Here is a 19,691-nt window from a genome sequence, read left to right as displayed (position 1 = left end):
AAGTAAAGAAGATAGTATAGAAAAAGGAAACGACAAGAAATAGGGCGGCATGTCATGGGAAGCGAGATCGATAGGTCAGTCGTGGTCCGGTAATCTTGAGGATGGACTGTATTCATTTAGTAGTAATTGCTTGTATTTCGACTTGAATGTGGACATGCTCGTCGACTGCCTGATGGCCGGCAGGATACTGTTCCACACATCAGGTCCGGCATATTTGATAGAGCGATGATCTTTACCGTCAATCATATGATATTTGGACGACGTGGACGCGTGTGTGTTGTACGTGCGCTTTTGATTCAGAGGTAAAGAAGTCATTGAAGTATTCGGGGCAACGACCACAGTGAAACTGATACATAAACTTGGCGATTTCTAGTTTCCGCATATCTTCTATGTTTATGACGCCGAGTCTCTTCAGCAGCGACTTATTGGATTGATGACATCGTCTTGAAAGCCGGGCCACCCAGGCCAGGAGTAATTATCTCAAATAAAAATAAATATAAAATATTAACTCAGGAACAAAAGAACATAAACACACAACGTCATGAATCAATTAGAAATTAATTATGGCAATTTCTAATACAATTTTCCTGTAGGCCTATTGAGAGATCAGATCATGGAAAGATTGTTTTTTGAGCTCACCAGAGTCTATATTACGAAGATTAGGAAGTAATCATTCCAAATATTGACACAAAATAAACTGATTGAATTTGGCACAAGACTGGTAGAATGGTGCTGTATTGATCTGATAATTGAAATTGAAAATATTCGGTAGTCCCATAATATGAACCCGACGATACATTGGTCACGTGCTGCTACATGTACCTTTAGTCCCAATGGGCTGGCTTCAGTGGCTTCGCTGGCTTGACTCGACTGACAACAATTTGCTGGACGTTATTTCGAGAAAACGTAGACTTTGTGGCGTATTCGCAACAGTGGCAAACGCGACACGTTTCATACTTATATTGTGATTTCATCATGTGGTCTGGCCAAAATCAATGGCCCAATGCTGCGCAGCGACCTGGTCCAGGCAAAGGGGCTAGTAATGGTAAGTATAGAGTAGAGTAGTAGTAGTAGAGTGCTTCAGGTCTTCAGCTATACTGTACATAATTATGTATACGTATAAAGCCTGTACATCAAGGTCTGGCATAATATTAATGCAATGTCATTACCATTATCACAAATAGTATGTGGCTATTCCTATTACAATGAAGTAGCTCTAACGCCTCGAAGGTGTACGACAGTACGAGTACGGTCACCGTACCATGCTTTTGCTATCATTGTATACCGTACCGTACATTATATAGTATTGAGATTCTATAATTTTACAGATCAGGTAGATTGGGCTGCTCTTGCCCAAGCCTGGATTCAACAGAAGTCTTCTGGGGATCAGGTATGCATTGTTTATCACCTGTCTCCTGAATGAATATTCATTATCCAAAGATCTTGCACAAAATATAAAAGGGTGTCTACGTGCACCACACATACATTTGTGACTTATAGACCTATAAATGAAGATAATATACAATGAGAATATTTCTAACAATCCTGCGCTAGATATCCTTATCCTATGGCCGATCAAATTGATCAGTTAATCGTGTTGTACCGTAACAATTGAAAGTAATGTAATTACACCGACTAGTCAAGTCTGTGATAAAGTGTTACTCAACAAATGCTAACATTTCCTATTGCACATCTTTGAGATATCCATATGTATGCAGTGAGGCATACCTGATATATCAAATATTTCTATAACTTTTGAGTGCTCGAGCATGAAAATCTCAGTATCACCTGCCAGGTTTGTATGAGTGTGATTAGCAGGTTGTTAAACAGACACGGTAATAGTGAGTGACCCACAGCACTTCATGCAGTTGGCAGAGAAATCACTACTGCAGAGGATACCAAACCTATTCCCTATTAGTCAAGTCTCTATTGTGTCCACATAAATTCCCTGACGACTGCATGCGTATATGCTCGGAGTGCTCACTAGCTAACCAAAACAGTAAAAGGTCATCAAGATAACCAAAATTTTTGTAATTTATGTAGCTACCCGAATAATTATTTGATACTAATGCTAGGGCACTGTGCAGTCAAGTTGAGTGTGCATCCTGTGATATCACTCATGGCATTTGTCCAGTCATGTTGGAATTGTGTCCTCAGTTGCATCAGGATGTACCAAGACTCTATGAGGATGTTTGACTTCAACACTGTTTTTATGTTGTATCAGACCGCCACGTCCTCGAATGATAATGTGCAGCAGCAGCATGGCATGGCAAATAATGCTCATCGACCACCCATGATGACGAATAATCATCCTGGCCAATATCAACAATGGCAGCAGCAAGGAGCGCCGTGGCAACGAGCCCCAACAAATCAGAATCAAAACTGGGCGCCCAATATGTATCAACAACCCAACTGGCAGAGGCCTCCGCCACCAGAGCAATGGAACCAGAGTAATGCTGGGACGCATCAGTGGCAGGGTTCGTATCAACTGTTCTTTTAAGTTACCTGCCCATCACTGTCAGCGCTGTATCTTAATCTAGCTGGATCAAGCTTTCATATTTGTCACCGTGGAATGAAAGTAGCTTATATCCATTTTCACATCTTGAGATCCATTTTACTAATTGCGAGAAAATCAAATTTTTGGTCAAGCTTGTCACATTGTTTCAAAGTTAATCACGCCAAGTCGCCAAGATGTGGCAGAAAGAAAATCAAAACATTACAATAACTTAATTCTTTCAAAAAGGACGTCAGATAAGCAATCCCAATTGTTATTCATTGTTGGAAATATAGAATACCCGTAAACCGGGATAACTTTAGACAATTTTCAACAATTCCGCTTTGTATCTTGGAAATGCTAGGGTGTAGGGGAGGCAAGTTTTGTGTTTTTCATGGGTCATGGAGCAAAGATTAGAATTACCTAATCCAAAATCTTCATGGTCATAAATAAGTACCTTATTTTCGTAAATTATCCGTGTCCAAAGTTACCCCTGCATGTGGGGTAACTTTGGACAATGTAGTTTTTTGTATGCCTTTACAGTCTATTGTTTATGAAACCTCGTAAATGAGGCTTATTTGGTAAGAGTTGATGAGAGCAGTGGCTAAAACTGAAACAAAATAGTTTATGTCTGCCCTATTGCATGATTTTTACCTAATCCACCCGCCCCCCAAAAAAAATAAATAGGTAGTTTATGAAGGGTAATGCCCCCTTATTCATCCCTTATCTCAATTTTCCCTCATGCCTTCACCAATTGGGACTTATAAATAACATATGGTGATGAGAGGTATCCCACTGGCAGTGTCAGAAATCGACAGCAAACATTAAGCATGTTACCGTGATTTATTGCTGATTTCAAATATGTTACTGTTCTTTAAAAGATACACTTTCCCTTTCTTATGCCCTCTGATAGATATATTTGTCATAATTTACGATATCCCATATTCAGCAGGCACATCTTTAGGAGTATGTGATAAGTTTTTGAAGTAGCTTACACCCGATTACAATCTCTCAGCTCATTGCCTACCCATTTTTAATATTTTGGCAAACTCTTAATTTGTTAACCTTCTCATTCCATTTTAAAAAGCCATCAGGTCGGTCATAAGGAATATAGTTGACGATACACTTTTACACAGATGAAGCAGCCACTTTCCAGAGCTCTAAATATCACATTTTCCACTGTCCAAAGTTACCCCGTTCTGATAAAGTTTGACGGGGCAACTTTGGACATCACATTTTCTTATATTGATCTAAGGATGAGCCCACTGAGATTTTTGCCATGGATTAAGACTATTTAGAGGTATCTGCTGCCAAGTTTTGAATCTATGAATCACATGCTATCTATGTTTGGTTGTAAGAAGTTTAATGGCCATAAATTTTGATGAAATTGACCCCCGCCATTAATTTATCAATGTTGGGTCAAGTTTAACTGGTAGTGAAATGAATCCATCTTTTATTGAGACTACTTGTGGTACTGTTGCCTCATGAAAAAGAATTGGACATCCAGCGGCAACCCTTTTCCATCAATAACCATTTAAATCTTTTACTGCTTAGTGTCCAAAGTTACCCTTAAGTCCAAAGTTACCCCGGTTTACGGTATAAAATTTACAACTAATCAGTGTCGTAACGTTTTTTCATTCACTAGCAATGCCTTTATCCAAACTCACTCGCATGCCCAATGTTTAGTCACATGACCATGTGGCGAAGTAATGAAATTGGTCGCCGTAAATACTATCGTTTTCAGAAATGACCTAATTTCAATGAGTGATTGTGTGACTTCTACTGGATAAAATCGAGCCAAATTTGGTGTGCAGCATTTTTTAGACAACCTAACAATTACTATGCCAGTGAAATGTTGAAAGAAAGCTTTATTTGAACAGCACCAGTGCATATGCGCTGGGGTTAGGGATTTTATGTTGTTATAAAATGAACCATCGAATCGACTTACGCTATACGGAAAAGACTTCGTGTCGATTTTACGTCCGTCACTTGTACTTGTTGGCTGTGGTATGTTTCAAGTTTTTCCTGTTATGTTGGAGAAAAGAATCTCAGTAATATTGACTCGGCTAGGCCGAGTGACAATTTTTACACCAGTGTAGGCCTATGTGCGAGTTTCGTGATCTACATGCTCGGGATGCTTTAGTGATAAAACACAGCATTTGCAGTTGTTACCTGCCAGTGTTTTTTCACAGGCAATTTCAACCGTCCGTGGTTCAATGGTGGACCTGGAAACGGAATGCAACAAATGCCACAGAAAATCAATAATCCCGATCCTCCTATTGTGGAACCGCCGAAACCCGTTGAACCAGTACCGCCTCCACAAATTCAGAATGGTTTGTCTTAATTTACTTATACCTGATGGAAGATTGACCGGCGGTGATCAAAGTGTTTGTTTTTGGTACCGGTACTCAAGTACAAGCATTGTGAGTTTGTACTCAAGTCAATGTATAAATATCGAGTTCCCTAAACTACTTCATGTAGAGGTAGAGCTCTGAATGTCTGAGAAGTGCCTGAGTATGTGATTTTAAGAAGTAGATTGGTGACGAGGCATTGCAGACTATTGCCGGTGACTGTTTTTCAAGATTGTAAAATGCATCTTTGCGACTAACGAATGACTAATGGAATTTTGAAAGTAATAATCTGTTATGGCTCTGTGTTGCCGAGTTGTCATGGCAATTTCATGTGGTAAAATGATATGAGTCTATCCAGATACTACTTTCTACCTGACAAGATCTGAAACAAAAAGTGAAGTAGTTTGAGTTTGAAAAGTGTTAAGATGGAAGCAGTCTAAAAGTATCTTCACTCGAGTAAGTGTTTGAAATAACAAAAACACTTGAATACTTCAAAAAAGTAGAAGTATTATATTGTTTCAGACTACCCCCGTGCGTTAACAATATGTCGTGAATTGTTGGTGGACATTGATAGCATTCCTAACCAGGGTTGACTTGTTGCACTTTATTTATGTCATAGTTTCTGCCGCTGCCCCTGCGACGGCTGATTTGTCTCAACTCTGTTTTGTACATTTGAAACACGTCACGGTCACAGTATAATGAAGTGCGACTTGTAGAGCTTCAACGATCTTGTGCGAATTGCTTTACTCTGTGTAATTTTATTTGAATGATTCTGTGTTGCTGTGCTGCTTCAACCATCCGGATGCTTAAATGACTTTAAACCTAGGCCAGTCTGGATTATTGTGCCATTGTAGGCCTAATCTCCGTCGTCTCTCAACCATAAAGCTTGTTTAAGACAACCGCTGATACTGTTTCCATAACTACTGCTGTTTCCGTGCACCATGCACCATATTTCATACCAATGATTGGTGAATCTAGCCAGACATACTTTTCGTGATTTTATATTTTTGAAATGATCAGCTTGCAGTAGCTGTTGCAGCTTTGGGCAGAGATTACTGTAATTCCGGCTTTCCGCATCAACATAAAATGTTTCAATATGGACATCAAAAGTCGAGCGATTCATCGATGGTTCTATATGAGTAAGCGCCTTGTCGCGACAGGTAATAACGCAAGTCGCCTGGAAAGTATTCGGCCACCTCCGCCTCTTCCCGACCTTCCTCCGCCCGTTCGCAAAGACCCCGGCATGGATACGGCGCGTCAAGAGTTTGAATACGGACATGTCAGCGGTCAGCCCCCGGCTTTCACGGAAACTGGAGATTTCGGAAATCGGAACGAATTTATGCAGAGACAGGTGTGTTGGCCTTGAGAATTCCATAATGATTATCATTGTTCATATGTGAAGGAATGAGACGTCACACTTAAGAGGCTACCACCAAGGCAATTTTGCTTGATTTCCGTATCCATTAGTTTGACTTGTCCTGTCCTTCTCGTGAAAGTGTTGGTAATCGAGAAATGTCCGAATGACAGCGCTACACTGATGTTCAACTATGTTTTACACTATTGCGTTTATCTTGGTCAACCTGCGCTAAGTAGCCTCCTGAAAGAATTGCAAAATAAGAACCAGTGGACAGCGATCTATAATGCTACGATTGGCGATACTGGTGGTCGGTGAATTCGCTTAACGCTCGGAATGATGCTTGTCCACTCGGGTTGTTCAAAAATAACTTTGTTTTTGGATTCCCTGGATTCAATGTTTAAATTGTTAGGTGGGGTAAATTTAGCTCAATTCCAACCATCATTAAAATTTGAAAAACTTTTTCTAATTTTTTTTACGATAAATTCAAAAATGTCAATTGGCTCCGCATCAGCTCCTACTGGTCGGAATTAAGTCAAATTTAGTGTGCAGCGTTTTTTTAGGCAACCTAACAATTTAATCAGTGAATCACCGTAATTCGAGAAAGAAAGTTATGACCGCTGCGCTATTTATCTAAACCTTTTTTGACGGAGAGCAGGTCGAAGTAGAAAGCATTGGCACTCACGTAGAAGTAATACCGTATAGTTTGCAAGGCTAAGACACGTCGAAAGTTGTTTGAGTGGGAGAAGAAAATAGAGGTCCGAACCGGGCTCGAGGGAATGGTTTCCAAATATTGCTTTGGGGAAAGGTCGCATGCTGTAGCACTTGATCGGCGGTGACTACTTGGGAAGTAGAAAGGTGTGGCTTCACGACTACCGCAAAATGACCAATGGCTCTATAAAGCAGTGTTGGGATCTCACTGCCTTCGAGTCACAAGTCATTTCGAGTCATTGTATATTTTGACTCGAGTCAAGTCAATCGATTTTGGGAGGTGACTTGACTCAAGTCGAGTCACGTCACATTCCAAGTCAAGTTGCCTTTTCGAAGTATGAGGCATGATTACATCATTGCATTTCGCTAGCTGTCTGAAATACAGATGGAGTAACCATTGATTCTGAACCGATGAACGAAAATAGAGTTCAATATATATGCAAGAAGGCGCTGTATCGCTCATATATTCGTAGAACTGTTTAACCACGTAAGTAATTGCATTTCCTTAGTTTATATTTACCAACCAAAATAGAGAATAGAGAAACTAATGGATAAGATGCAATACATTACCCATTTATACATATTGATATGATACAATTCGAGCCTGTGCCAGTGGTTGAGGTGAGAAGTGTATGAACTATTTTCGAATTCTGCAATTTCAATTTAACAATAGGTTTGGTTAAGGTTAGAACAGAAAAAGAACTAAATGTTTTGCTATTGAATTATTTTACTACTAGTTTCCGGCAACGTAAACTGTAGGCTTCGATCACTTCGTTTGTGGTAAATTTATTTCTGAGGGAACAATGGAGGCTCACTAAAACTACAGATTACTAACCTACGGTTGGTTAGTAATCGATAGTAAAACGCACAATCATTGAATGATTGGTCGTTCTCACGGGTTACACCAGAGTTTCGCGAACAATCCGAACATATGCAAGATACACCGATTACTTGATGACTTTAAATTGACTCGTCAATTTTGCTCCGAGTCACGAGTCAATCCACATTTCTGATACGTCGAGTCTAGTCAAGTCAAGTCAATTTAGCAAAGTGACTCGAGTCAAGTCGAATCATAGGAAAAAGGTGACTGAAGTCAAGCCAATACTCGGGTCATCCCAGAACTGCTATAAAGTGCAAATGAGTCCCCAGTTCTTGTGATAATGTCACTGCAAAATTGGTCTAAACATATCCCGAAACTACCTTCTACTTTACAAAATCCAAAAAAGCATGACAGACGATGAGTTTTGTCAAAGAAAACTGTTGAGGTGATCAAACAAGATGGGGACCTCAGGAAGTGGAACAATTACGCAAAACCTGCCAAGTTTCTGGTCGCTTCTGTTAACTCTCGACTTCTCTCTACCAGACGCAGCAGCCTTATTTCGAAGCGATGCCGGAACAGGACCAATGGGCCGTCGATCAGCCGCAACAGTGGGAGGACGACGGCGATAACTGGGGCGGCATGCAGCAGCCCCCGTGGCAAGATGGTGGCGATTTTGTGCCTCCTCTTATGGCGCAGCAGGCGTTCGATAACAATGACGAGCAAGCGAAAATGGGTAGGGATATGCTGCTTCTCTGGTTGCTTGCGAATTGATCTTCTTCCCCTTTGTTTTACCTCTCCCTCCTATTCTTTCTTCTGGTTACGCGCCGGCCCTGAACGGTTACGATGTATCCATCGCCGTCTGTAACTTCCAGGTTAGGAGGGTGGCTTGAATTAGTAGAGTACTTACCGATTTTTAGACGCGTTGAAACAACGCAAGCTGCCGCCGTGGTTGAGGGAAGGTCTGGAGAAGATGGAGAGGGAAAAACAGAGAAAGTTGGAAGAGGAAGAAATGAAGAAAAACGTCAATCGGCCTCGAGACGACGAAGCCGAGAAATCGACGAACCCGTTAAACAGCAAATTTGTACGTTTTTTTCGATGTTTGTGTTTGACTCGGGGCACTGCCCGCGAATTTTCCCCGAGATCTTCGTGCCTTTTTCTGCCATGCACCTTCTGATAAACACTTTCCACAGGGCGTCAGTCTGGCGATATTTGAACAGCAAATCGGTCATTTGATTTGTATTGGTAACTGTATATTGCAGTTGGGCGATCGCCCCTCACGAGATGTGATATCACCGAACAGGGCCGATATAATGATCGTTGATTAAAGGACGTACCGGTAACACTTTCAAATTGCAATTGCTGAAAACCAGCGACATTAACAGTTTTTCTTGAAAAGCTTCTTGGCGGTACAGAACTTCAATATACAATTGAATAGTATCTTCATATGGTAATGAAGCCGAATATTTTCGGCTGACACTCGTCAGGGGTAATGTCACCAACTAGTGAAGAATTGGAAAGAACATTGTATGTCAACTCCCTCTAATTCCACTTCCACTTGATCAGTCTTTTGACAAACTACTCCAGTGGTTCCCAACCTTTTTCGTCTCGTGCCCCCCTTGGCCGATATTTGAGCTAAAATCCCCCCCCCCCCCCCCCTTCCTATGAAAAAGTTGCCTGTGACTAAAAAATGTGCTTTTTAACGCGCAACCATTCGTTGACTGAGCGATTAATGGCCAACATATTCTGATATGTCCGAACTATGGCGAATGCGGACCGCACTAAACTTTGGTAAAGTACAGTCAAATTTGACCTGTTTTTGACCGGTCGGGTAGCCGCTGACGAAAGATAAATCACCAAGTCCGCTTACTACGTACTTGAGTTGAATTGATGAATTTGGTAAGGTATGTTTTTCACGTTAGCTCGTATGCTGAACAATTTCACTAGCGGCCTTGTGCTGAATTCGGCTTGACGTTTTCCTGAATAGTAGCAATGTGGTCGAGAGGGTGTCGCGGACCCAACGAAATCGTCTCATGAGCCTCACTTTGTCAGGGGGTGTGATATCTACGGAAGGCATTTAAACATACACCCAGCTTGAAATCCGCCAAAGAAACATACAATTGTAAAGAACTAATTTCTACTTAACAGTGCTATACCATGAAAATCTAAAAACCTTGTGAACCCAGTGTATCTTACGATACAGTGCAAAGACAGATTTACCCTAAAAAAATTGAGCCAGATACCCCCGTAAAAATTTCAAAATTCTCCCCCGGTTGGGAACCACTGAACTACTCGCTTTTACACTTTGGGTATTGAAAAGTAGAAAGTAGCTTTGTGATAAGTTCGTGTCGCTTTCAGGAGTGAAGTTGTTGTAAGAACTGCTGTCAAATATCCCCCCCCCCCCCAGCTCCGTATCGCTGTAACTGAATATACTTTCGAACATATTTGTAGTGGTGTTACTCATTTTTCGGTCTTGCAGTTTCAAGAGTTCAAGATCCCTAGAAAATTTCCACTTTTAAAAACTGACTCTAGCACTTTTCAGACCTTTCATTGCCTACTCCCACTTGAAGTAGTTATAACACGTCTTGGAAGAACTCGCTACTATTAATTCCACTTCTATTTGAGTAGCAACACTGTAAACTTTGACTGTTTTTGTGCACCTGGTTCTATATTGAGATACTATGTGCTTGTGTAACACATTGCGGCCATGTATTTGTTAGTTTACTCTCCTTCAGGATTCTGATGTGGAGGAATCCGATTCCGAACTGCCAGACGCGAATCAAAGTGGGTCTGTCAAAGAGGACGGCAGCGCGCCGAGCGATTCTGAATCAGAGGCTGACTCGGCAGAAAAAACGGAGGAGGAAAAACAGATGGAATTGGTGAGACTTCTGATTTATTTTTCGACATCTTGCCGTTGGCCAGGTGCGAGTAATGTGAGATGTGGTCTGTAATGGCACACACTTTATCCAAGTCGATTGCAATGTCTGCGTTCAGGCTTTTTTTCTTAGACTTCTGCAGTTTTTCAGTCTGCATCATTCACTGCATTATAGTTTTCGTCGGGATGAAATTGTTCTCTGATAAAATTGCATCATTTCGTTGGTAAATAACCGCCAACTACAGTTGTTATTGAGTTGGCTGCGCTATATAGTTCGATAATTTTCACCGATTTCAACGGGCATAGGCTGTTGTGTATTCATCGCACAGGAAAACACAATGTTGATTGTTGTCGAGCTGAAAGTCTGGGTCATCGCAAACTGGATTTTAGTCATTTGACTTTTTGAACTTAACTAATTCATCAACCTGCAACGAGTGTTGAAGTTTTGAAAAGGGAGCCACGGTTATCTGTGTGAGTAAATATATCAACCCCGTGTGTCAACCAACCCGGTAACCCTCTCGTCGGTCTTGTTGTTCATGTCCAGGCATAATTATTCTGTGCATGTGTGTATTGCCATGGTGATTGAACCTGAATATTTTCGGCGCACACTCGTCAGTGGTGATTGTCAGCGGCTAGTAGGGAATTGAAAAGCATGTAGTAGTATATCAAGAATCGTGTCATCAAATATGATGGCATTGGCATGAAAATTCATGTAATCGGGTGAACAGATGGCTTGATTAAGCTCAATGTAATATTTTTAGATTAGACACGAACTCGACGTAGTGATGGGTAGGCTAATGAAATCTCTTTATTTCTCTCATTTTCAAGATGATGCGGGTGAGACGAATGCTCACTGAAGTCTTGTTGGACGTCACCAACTCCGAGGCCGAGGATATCGCCGAGGAGGTTTACGTAAAGGCAAAAAAGAAAGGTAAGCGACTCGATAACGCCTGATTTCAGGATTGAAGACTACACGCGTTCCGTGTCTCGTAAGAACGGCGAGGTAAGGTCCGTTTGAAATGCGTCACCGTTGACTTTGTCTTGCTCTAGGTGGTCAGTCGGGAGCCAAGGATAGTAGTCCACTGTTTCTGTTGTTATCTAATGCACTCTATTTTTCTTGATGGGCCAATAGCTCAAGCAAACGCGATAGCCAAACCAAATTCGTCTACGTCGCAGTTTGGTAAGTGTGATATTTGTCTTGGTGTTATCTTTTTGCGCCCGCAATGCCATTTATTGAAATGTACGCGGAATTTTCCGACATTGATGTTTTTCGTGACATTTCAATGATACAAATTTACAAATTTATGAGTGTACCGTTTTAACCTCTTTTGTCACCATCATTGTGTGTGATAAAAGCTTAGAACTGTGAACATTTTAACCATGTTGAGAAGTCTGTGCTTTCCAATCTCGCACACTGGCAAGTCTGTGACATTGGTCGGGGGCTTGCCTACCAGTTCACCCTTTATGAACGACACGGTATAATGTTTGTAATAAAAAGAGTACGACTGTAAACATTTAATGGTTGTTGCTGTGTTTGTACTTTCGAATCTGATGCACTTGAAAGCCTGTTACAGTAGTCGTTAACTGCCAATTATGTGGTGTGCCAGGGTATAAACTTCAGCTTGTACTTGAGTAGCAACGATGACTACTTTGGCCACCTCTGGTAGAGGCTTTTTTGTGCGATAGACAGTCTAAAATTGAAATACTGGTTTAAACAAATGTCTCGGTTTGATGACGTGCTCTGTACCGATTTGGTGAATGAAGATTTTGAGAACTTAGGTTGTCCGGGCATCGTTTGCCAGTTTGTTCCCCATGACTTGAGCGAGTTACTCGTCACTGTAGGGCTAATCGCCGGGTACGGATCGGAAAGTGAGGCGGAATCGAATGACGACGACGCAGCGGAACAGGATTCGGATGTTGGTGACGCCGAGAGTACGATAGAGACGAAGAGAAAAGAATTTAATGACCGACAACGGGAGGTATTGAGAGTGCTGGAAGGTAAATTCGAAATGCTCAAATTCAATTTGCGGAAGACGAATCTTCTGGTCGACTCCAATACTTGGTGTGTCTATGGCAAAAACAAATTCGAGATGAATACTGACGAACACATTTTTTGTCATTTTTTCCCAAGGTGGAATTCGACCTTGGGAGGGTAATTTGGTGTGATTGACAGTAACCATAACCTGTAACGTTAACCTGTTCGCTGATCTATTTCACTTTGTGGTAAGACGGTTCCGTGATACCGGATGCATTTGGTCACTGCCTATATGCCAAGTTAATGGATGTGACGTCACAATGCTCCTATTGATTTGTTGTTGCATTTTTCTTCCTGTTGACGCCATCATGCAGTGAATGATATGCATGAAAATCTAAGGAATTTTCATCATAGCTGATGAGATTGAGGAACGCGGTGTAGAACTTCAAAATACAATTGAATAATACATTCATATCAAAATGAACCCGGATAATTTCGGCTTACACTATTTAAGGGTTAATGTCTGCAGTTAGTAGAGAATTGAAAAGGACGATGTATATCAACAATCATATCCCCAAATATGACGTCAATGATGAGTTAGCGGAAAATACTGGGATTTCACAAAAATGTTCACGTAGTCTGGTAAGGTTCGTTGGTGAACGGCGAACCCTTGAATTGTCAACATTCGCATACCGAAAACGAACACTCGCACCATTCCAATTATCAAGTCCAAATGTATCGTTTCGGCACTACTGATTCTACACGTACAAATCGCTGTCACAGAAATAGAGAAGAAGAGAGAGTCCGCCAAAAAACCAAACATCGAGGACTCCCCGAAGCCTTCGAAAATCGCAGAATCCGCCTCGGAAGATGAAAAATCCTCCGACGATCAAACGAAAGTGAACACAAAAAGCCGATCGCGTTCTCCTGTCAGGAAACCAGTCCTTCAAAAGCCGAGAAACAGTTCCAGTTCGTCTAGCACCTCGTCAAACTCTTCCGACTCTGGGGCGAAGGTAGCTAAAGCTAAGCCAGCCCCGAAACCGTCTAAACCCGCTGAAGTTGCAAGAAAGTCCCGTTCTGGTTCGCGAGACAGAAAAGAGAGAAAGTCTCAAAAGAAAAAGACAAGCGTGCGTAAGCGATCACGGTCCAGAGACCGAGACAGGTCCAAGGATCGGAAGAGACGTTCTAAATCTCGCGAACGAAAGAGGTCGAGAGAAAGGAAGAGGTCGTCGGTGTCTCGAGGCGATCGGAGGTCGCGGCAACGCGGTAGTAATCGACGAAACCGATCGAAAAGCGCGGAGCGCAAAAGGTCGCGGTCGCCAGGAAAGAAGAGAAGGCGCCGCTCGTCTTCTGGTAGCGCGGGCGACGCGGGTAAGTCGTCGAAAGCGAAAAGTAAGTCGAGGGGTAAGAAGTCGAAGAGGAGGAAAAGAAGCTCGAGCGAATCAAGTTCGTCTGAGAGGGAAAGTAAAAAAACGACCGGTAAGAAAAGTCGGCGGAAGCACAGTCGTTGAAGGTAAGTGAATACTCCTTGCGTGATGGTTACCATTGTTTTTGTGGACGTTTTCCGATTTGGGGATGTGCCATGAGCCGCGTCTGAGTTTGGAAAGCTGATTACTAAAAAAGGGGTCGGCACCGTTGCCCAGACTTGCCCACTGCCTATACAGGAAGCTTGTCGCTAAAGAATAGCACCTTCGCGCAGACCTTGTCAGCCTATTTCTGAAGTTCATTCCTGAATTATATATTCAAAAACATATCTCCAGCACCTTGGCTGCCCCAAGTTTAAAACCATTGGTCAAGGTGGTATTGATGAAGCGCTCGTACTTTTTCGGAGCACCCATGTCGGTTTCGCTTACTTGAGCGATTGATTTCACTACAGACTATGGAAGACAACTCAATTCGTTTCTTCCTATCTTTCATTGTATCGCAGTCTGGTGTGTTAAAATGAAATTCGTAACGATACATTGAATTGAAAACTATTAGGCGAAACAAATTGAGTTTCACGCTTTGGATTTTGTGAAGTGGCAAGTGGTTTTACGATGATTATATCGCTTTCGTGAGTTAATTCTTCAACATCCGGCCGACATAGGCCTTTTATTACGTTAACTGAATTTCTTTTCGAAAATTTCGCCTCTCTGTAGTGCCATTAACGATTTTGTGTTTGTCAAAAGACACACCCTGTCATTTCTGAGGTAGTCTCATTTGCGAATAATATACTAGACCTCGACCTATTCTTCTTTATGAAACTATTTACTCGGGAGTTATTTTCGATCCTTTGTTTTGGTATCCCCAGTTATAATAGATTCGACACGGACAGGTCCCTGTATCCTCGCGCGAAATATAATCTTTTCTCTAAATTTATGACGTCTTTGGTCGCAGAGACGCAGTTTCGAAAGTAGACCGCCTGGACCAAATATTGTTATAAACTACTCTTTTACTTTTTTGTCCTTTACTTTCTACTTGCACTGGAATTAGTTCTGGCGTCTTGGTAATCGCTACTGATACTTGGGTACTAACACCAAATACCTAAACGGCGCGACAAAGTCGATTGGCCCATGTTGCGGCTGTAGTTTTAGACACTTGTTGTTTTTGACAGCTGGCTGAAAAAAAAACGACCGATCGACGATATGCTTATTGCGTTTCGATCGCAAAGATCTACGTCCCGGCTGGTTTGGTCGATGCTCCCGAGAAGGCTGCGTTAATTGTACTCTAGGATAGCGACGAACGTGACTCTCCTAGAGCTCTATTGAATTTTGTATGTTGTATGGTTACGAGTTTTGCTCTTGCGCTGTCGCTTGTCTTGGTTACTTGAACAATCGCGGATTTCGGGCATGTTCTGTCTATTTTTCGGTAAGTATGTCGGTCCCGTTGCGGTAAATCGAGGGGTGGCTGGATGCGGGGTTACTGGCCCGGGTTGTGGCGTAGGATGTACCTACTTGCGATAGCTCTGTTTAGTGCGCATTTTGCTGTGAAAGATGAATATATTTGTTGGTTGAAATATCATGAAATGGAAGGTAGTTACACAAGGTTTCAAAATAGATCTGACATTGGAAGTCGAAGTCTACTTGCACACATGTAGGATTGAATTGCAGTACGCTTGTAGAAGTAGTAAAGCAGAATCTACGATACTACCCGTGCGCCTTAACTGATCGCTTCGGCCACCCTCCTGGTGACTCTCACCATTGTCGATTATAAATCTTCCCAGGACAGGCTGCCGCTTGATTGTGACATTACGGCGACATGTTCATAAATATATGCTCTGATCATTGTCTGTTTTTTGCCAATTCGTGTTTGGGTGGTAGGAGGGTATGTAGAATATGTATCACTGGATTCTTCGAATTGTCTGGTTGAACCTGTTGGTAGCCTGCGTCTAATATTTATTTTAAGGCGATTGAGTAGGTCTAGCAATGATCAAAAGTTACGTTTCCGCGATCGTATGGCTGGCGGATGTACGTACAGTGTTCCTTAACCAGTGGTTTCGGCATGCTCAAATACTATAGTATACTAGTAGAAATACACGACGTTAGTTGCGCTTCATGCACCATGTAAATTGGGGGTGCAGTCGTCCTCCATGCGGCGTGCCTATAGTAGGGCTCTTCAAAAATGACTTTTTTTCTCAAATCGTACTGGCTACTTGATGAAATTGTTAGGTAACCTAATTTAAGCCTACACACAAGATTTGGTTCAATTCCAGCCAGTAACCGCTTTGCTACAGGAGAAGTAAGTTTCTATTTATTATATAAAAGTAAATAATAAAAAAATTTGAAAATTTTCTGTTCACCCCATGAAAGTGTTAGGCTGTCTATAGAAACGATGCTCACCAAATTTGGTACAATTCCAACCAGTGGAAGCGGAGTTATTGCCGTCAAAAAATTTGGATTTGAATAAAATAGTATTTACGGTGAGCACAACTATAATAAATAAAGAAAGAATCGGTCACCGTAAATACTATTTTATTCAAACCCAAATTTTTCGACGGCAATAACTCCGCTTCCACTGGTTGGAATTGTACCAAATTTGGTGAGCATCGTTTCTATAGACAGCCTAACACTTTCATGTGGTGAACAGAAAAATTTTTTATTATTTACTTTTATATAATAAATAGAAACTTACTTCTCCTGTAGCAAAGCGGTTACTGGCTGGAATTGAACCAAATCTTGTGTGTAGGCTTAAATTAGGTTACCTAACAATTTCATCAAGTAGCCAGTACGATTTGAGAAAAAAAAGTCATTTTTGAAGAGCCCTAGCCTATAGTCACTTGGTTTTGTAGCAACTCGGCGTCGTCGCTACGACGGGACGTTCAGCCCTCATGCCAATATAGTCAATTAGTCACACCTCGCGGCGATATAGCCAATTTATATTCGTCGGAAGGACTCATCTTGCAAATACTATCGTATCGTTTTTTGATTCAGTATCAGTTTATCAACAATTTCATCATTACGGGAAGCCGTAGACTGCGATACAATGGTAAGTTAGGAAGGTCTCGAAACTATTCACTGCTATATTCCTGTTCTGCCGCATTATATGCCACTCGAGTAATACAGGGCAGCTTCGGGGCCTACGATAACTTATTATTATTATCGTAGGCCCCGGGAGCTTGATAACCTGGGGTCCACAAAAGGCCACTTTTGAAACTGCGACTATAAAACAACCTTGACATTAGTAAGATTTGTCCTTATTTTCAGTGCTCGCCATAATATATTTGCCATCCACCTGGTTATCAGGCTGAATTTTTGGTAATTCGCTCCCCAAAATGTCACGAATTAGTTTAATCCTCCAATCGGGAAGATAGCATGAGGAATGTCGGGGGCCGTTTTGAAGGAGTGTCAACATTTAATTTTCATTGAAGTTGAGTAAAGCCCAGTGTTTTCGTCGCGCTCAGTGGATACGGCGTAACTATATGATTTCACGAAAGTAGGCTATCGGTGAATATAATTTAGGTAGCGGGTTGGCGTGGTTCAGTTCACACCGCATTGTCGCCCTTCGCCCATATGAAATCATCACAGTAGGGGATCACCAAAACGTTTAAAACTATGATGTTTCGCAACCCAGCATTTGCTTAAATCGTATTCTAGCAGTCCATGGCGAGTCCTAATCTGGAAAGTGGACTCTGACTTTTTTTAGTCTTAGAGCTGTTTCAGCATACCACTTTTGAAACTTTCTGGACTGAAGACATGGCATATAGGGTTAGTTCGGATATCAATAATTTTCACTATCCGGATAACGGATATATCCGGATATTTTGGAATTTATCTAACCGGTTAACCGGATAATAACTGCTGAGTGAGACAATCGATTTCATTAGGTCTGCATGTAAAACGGATCGCAAAATCATTACACAGTGTTATTGTAGAGTACCTACCCAAGCGCGCAGTATGAGCGAATACAAGAAAAACCACGCAAATTTAATGTTCACTGCTTCTGCAATGCCCTCTTTTTAAAGCACAGATGCATCAATTGTGGGATCCTGTAGCCGGGACCGGAATTTTGTAACAAAGAGTCCACGTTCATTGAATGCTTTTTCAGCTTCCACAGAAGTGGGCTGAATAGAAAGCAGCGCTTCGTAGAGAGTCAAAAGGTTGGCAGGTCGTACGCCGGAAACTTCAACGGCTTTACATCCTTTTGACCATCCTTATGTTTAGTTTTGGAGTACTAGAAGGACGACTAGCTGATACTGATACCTCGCTCTAATTCACGTGATCAGGCACGCAGCCAGCCGAAAATGTAGGGGGATTGAAATAAAATCAGGGGGTTTCAATTTTTTTTTTTCGAATTAATCATCAGCGGAAATCAATTACGCTTGCACGCACGCACATTTTTGCGAACATTCGATGTCATTCAGTTTCGCGTTGTCACTCTCAGAATCACTAATTAGAGTACACTTAACGGCATATCGTCAACAAGCCATCGAGAGATAGGAGCCAATGCATGCTGGGTCCGAGATGGTTAGGCCAGTGATTATATCGTTCGTAGGCCTATTGCAGATGCGATTGTGTAGGTCAACGATAATATCGTGAGCACCAAGCCAATGAAGATGCGATTGTGCAGGCCAGCGATGGAATAGTGTGTTCACTGCACATGGCCTATTGCAGATGCGATTCTTCAATCCAGTGGAACTATCGGCTTGTTGAAGACGCGATAAATCAGGCCAGAGACGATAGCCGAACGCGCGGCAATCAATGACCTAATTTTACGATCTTCTCAGCAGGCGATCGCGTCACATTACATTGTGCGATGTGTACAGACGCATCTCGCTAATTGGCAACACGCTTCTCGTTAATCGGCCGCGCCAACACTGAATACGACTTATTGAAGCTTACTAAAACGTGTAAAATGCATTAGCAACGATTCTTTTTTATCCGGTTAACCGGCAGAAAAATATCCGGATATCAGATAGTGAAAATACCTGCGGTTAACCGGTTAACCGTTATCCGGATAATCCAACCCTAATGGCATACATTTTCCGCTTTTAGATGTAGTATTAATATTTCACTTTCAATTCCCAGTATCAGATACTTTGAGTTCTAATTAATAGCAGTTATTTTGTCTGGATAACCAACATGTTGAAGTATGAAAGCAAGTTTAGTAACGCCTTTAATTTCCGGAAATTAAGCTACACCATATTGCATTTATACGATCCACCATATTTTTTATTCACGTTTACTAATCGCGCAATGTGTTTACACCGTATCCTATACAACTTCTCCGTATTGCTCTTCGACTAAATTACGGGCCTTATAGTTAGGGCTGGGCATAATGATTCGAGTACTCGAATCTGAATCGAGTAATAATTTTAACGATTCGAGTCGAGTAGTAAAAGAAGATTTTTTCGAGTACTGAAATTATGCGCTTCGCGCCACAGAAAGTTAATTTACCATCGAAAATTATAGTTTCGATACTAATTTTCACTGGTGAAGCCTTGAAACCTTGAGTGGCGGTATCGTAGCATACGAAACATATAGCACAAAGCTACGAAGGAAACTGGACGTAGCACATTTCCAAAGTCATGATTAGCCCACAGCATTGTCACCAAGTGGAATGAAATCGGATGGTCAAAAAAATACCGAAGTATCATTTATTAGATGTATAAGAGGCATTATATTCTTTATGGTGGCAT

The 19,691-nt window shown here is 41.6% G+C and overlaps 1 protein-coding gene and 1 long non-coding RNA gene across 2 annotated transcripts; one reads left to right on the top strand and one right to left on the bottom strand.

Annotated features, from left to right (window-relative positions):
• The first annotated feature begins 840 nt into the window (after positions 1-840).
• Positions 841-15,843, top strand: LOC145438877 (uncharacterized). The gene is made up of 13 exons (XM_080316261.1): positions 841-1,045; positions 1,329-1,390; positions 2,225-2,477; positions 4,687-4,827; positions 6,006-6,196; positions 8,274-8,463; positions 8,648-8,811; positions 10,463-10,606; positions 11,431-11,533; positions 11,735-11,782; positions 12,445-12,600; positions 13,361-14,090; positions 15,171-15,843. Exons 1-12 carry the CDS (start codon positions 976-978, stop codon positions 14,086-14,088), a joined length of 2,250 nt encoding a protein of 749 aa, XP_080172387.1. The 5' UTR covers positions 841-975; the 3' UTR covers positions 14,089-14,090; positions 15,171-15,843.
• LOC145438879 (uncharacterized) lies at positions 11,431-18,444 on the bottom strand. The gene is made up of 2 exons (XR_013915045.1): positions 16,823-18,444; positions 11,431-16,156 (listed from the first exon to the last, which is right to left on the bottom strand). It is a non-coding gene; the product is annotated as an uncharacterized LOC145438879 (long non-coding RNA).
• Positions 18,445-19,691: the final 1,247 nt, after the last annotated feature.

The sequence above is a fragment of the Botryllus schlosseri genome, chromosome 5 (genome assembly GCF_051294905.1).
Source record: "Botryllus schlosseri isolate E-star chromosome 5, Bs_hap1, whole genome shotgun sequence".
NCBI lineage: Eukaryota > Metazoa > Chordata > Ascidiacea > Stolidobranchia > Styelidae > Botryllus > Botryllus schlosseri.
The sequence above is the reverse complement of the archived record's forward strand: the minus strand, read 5'-3'. Positions and strand labels throughout refer to the sequence as shown.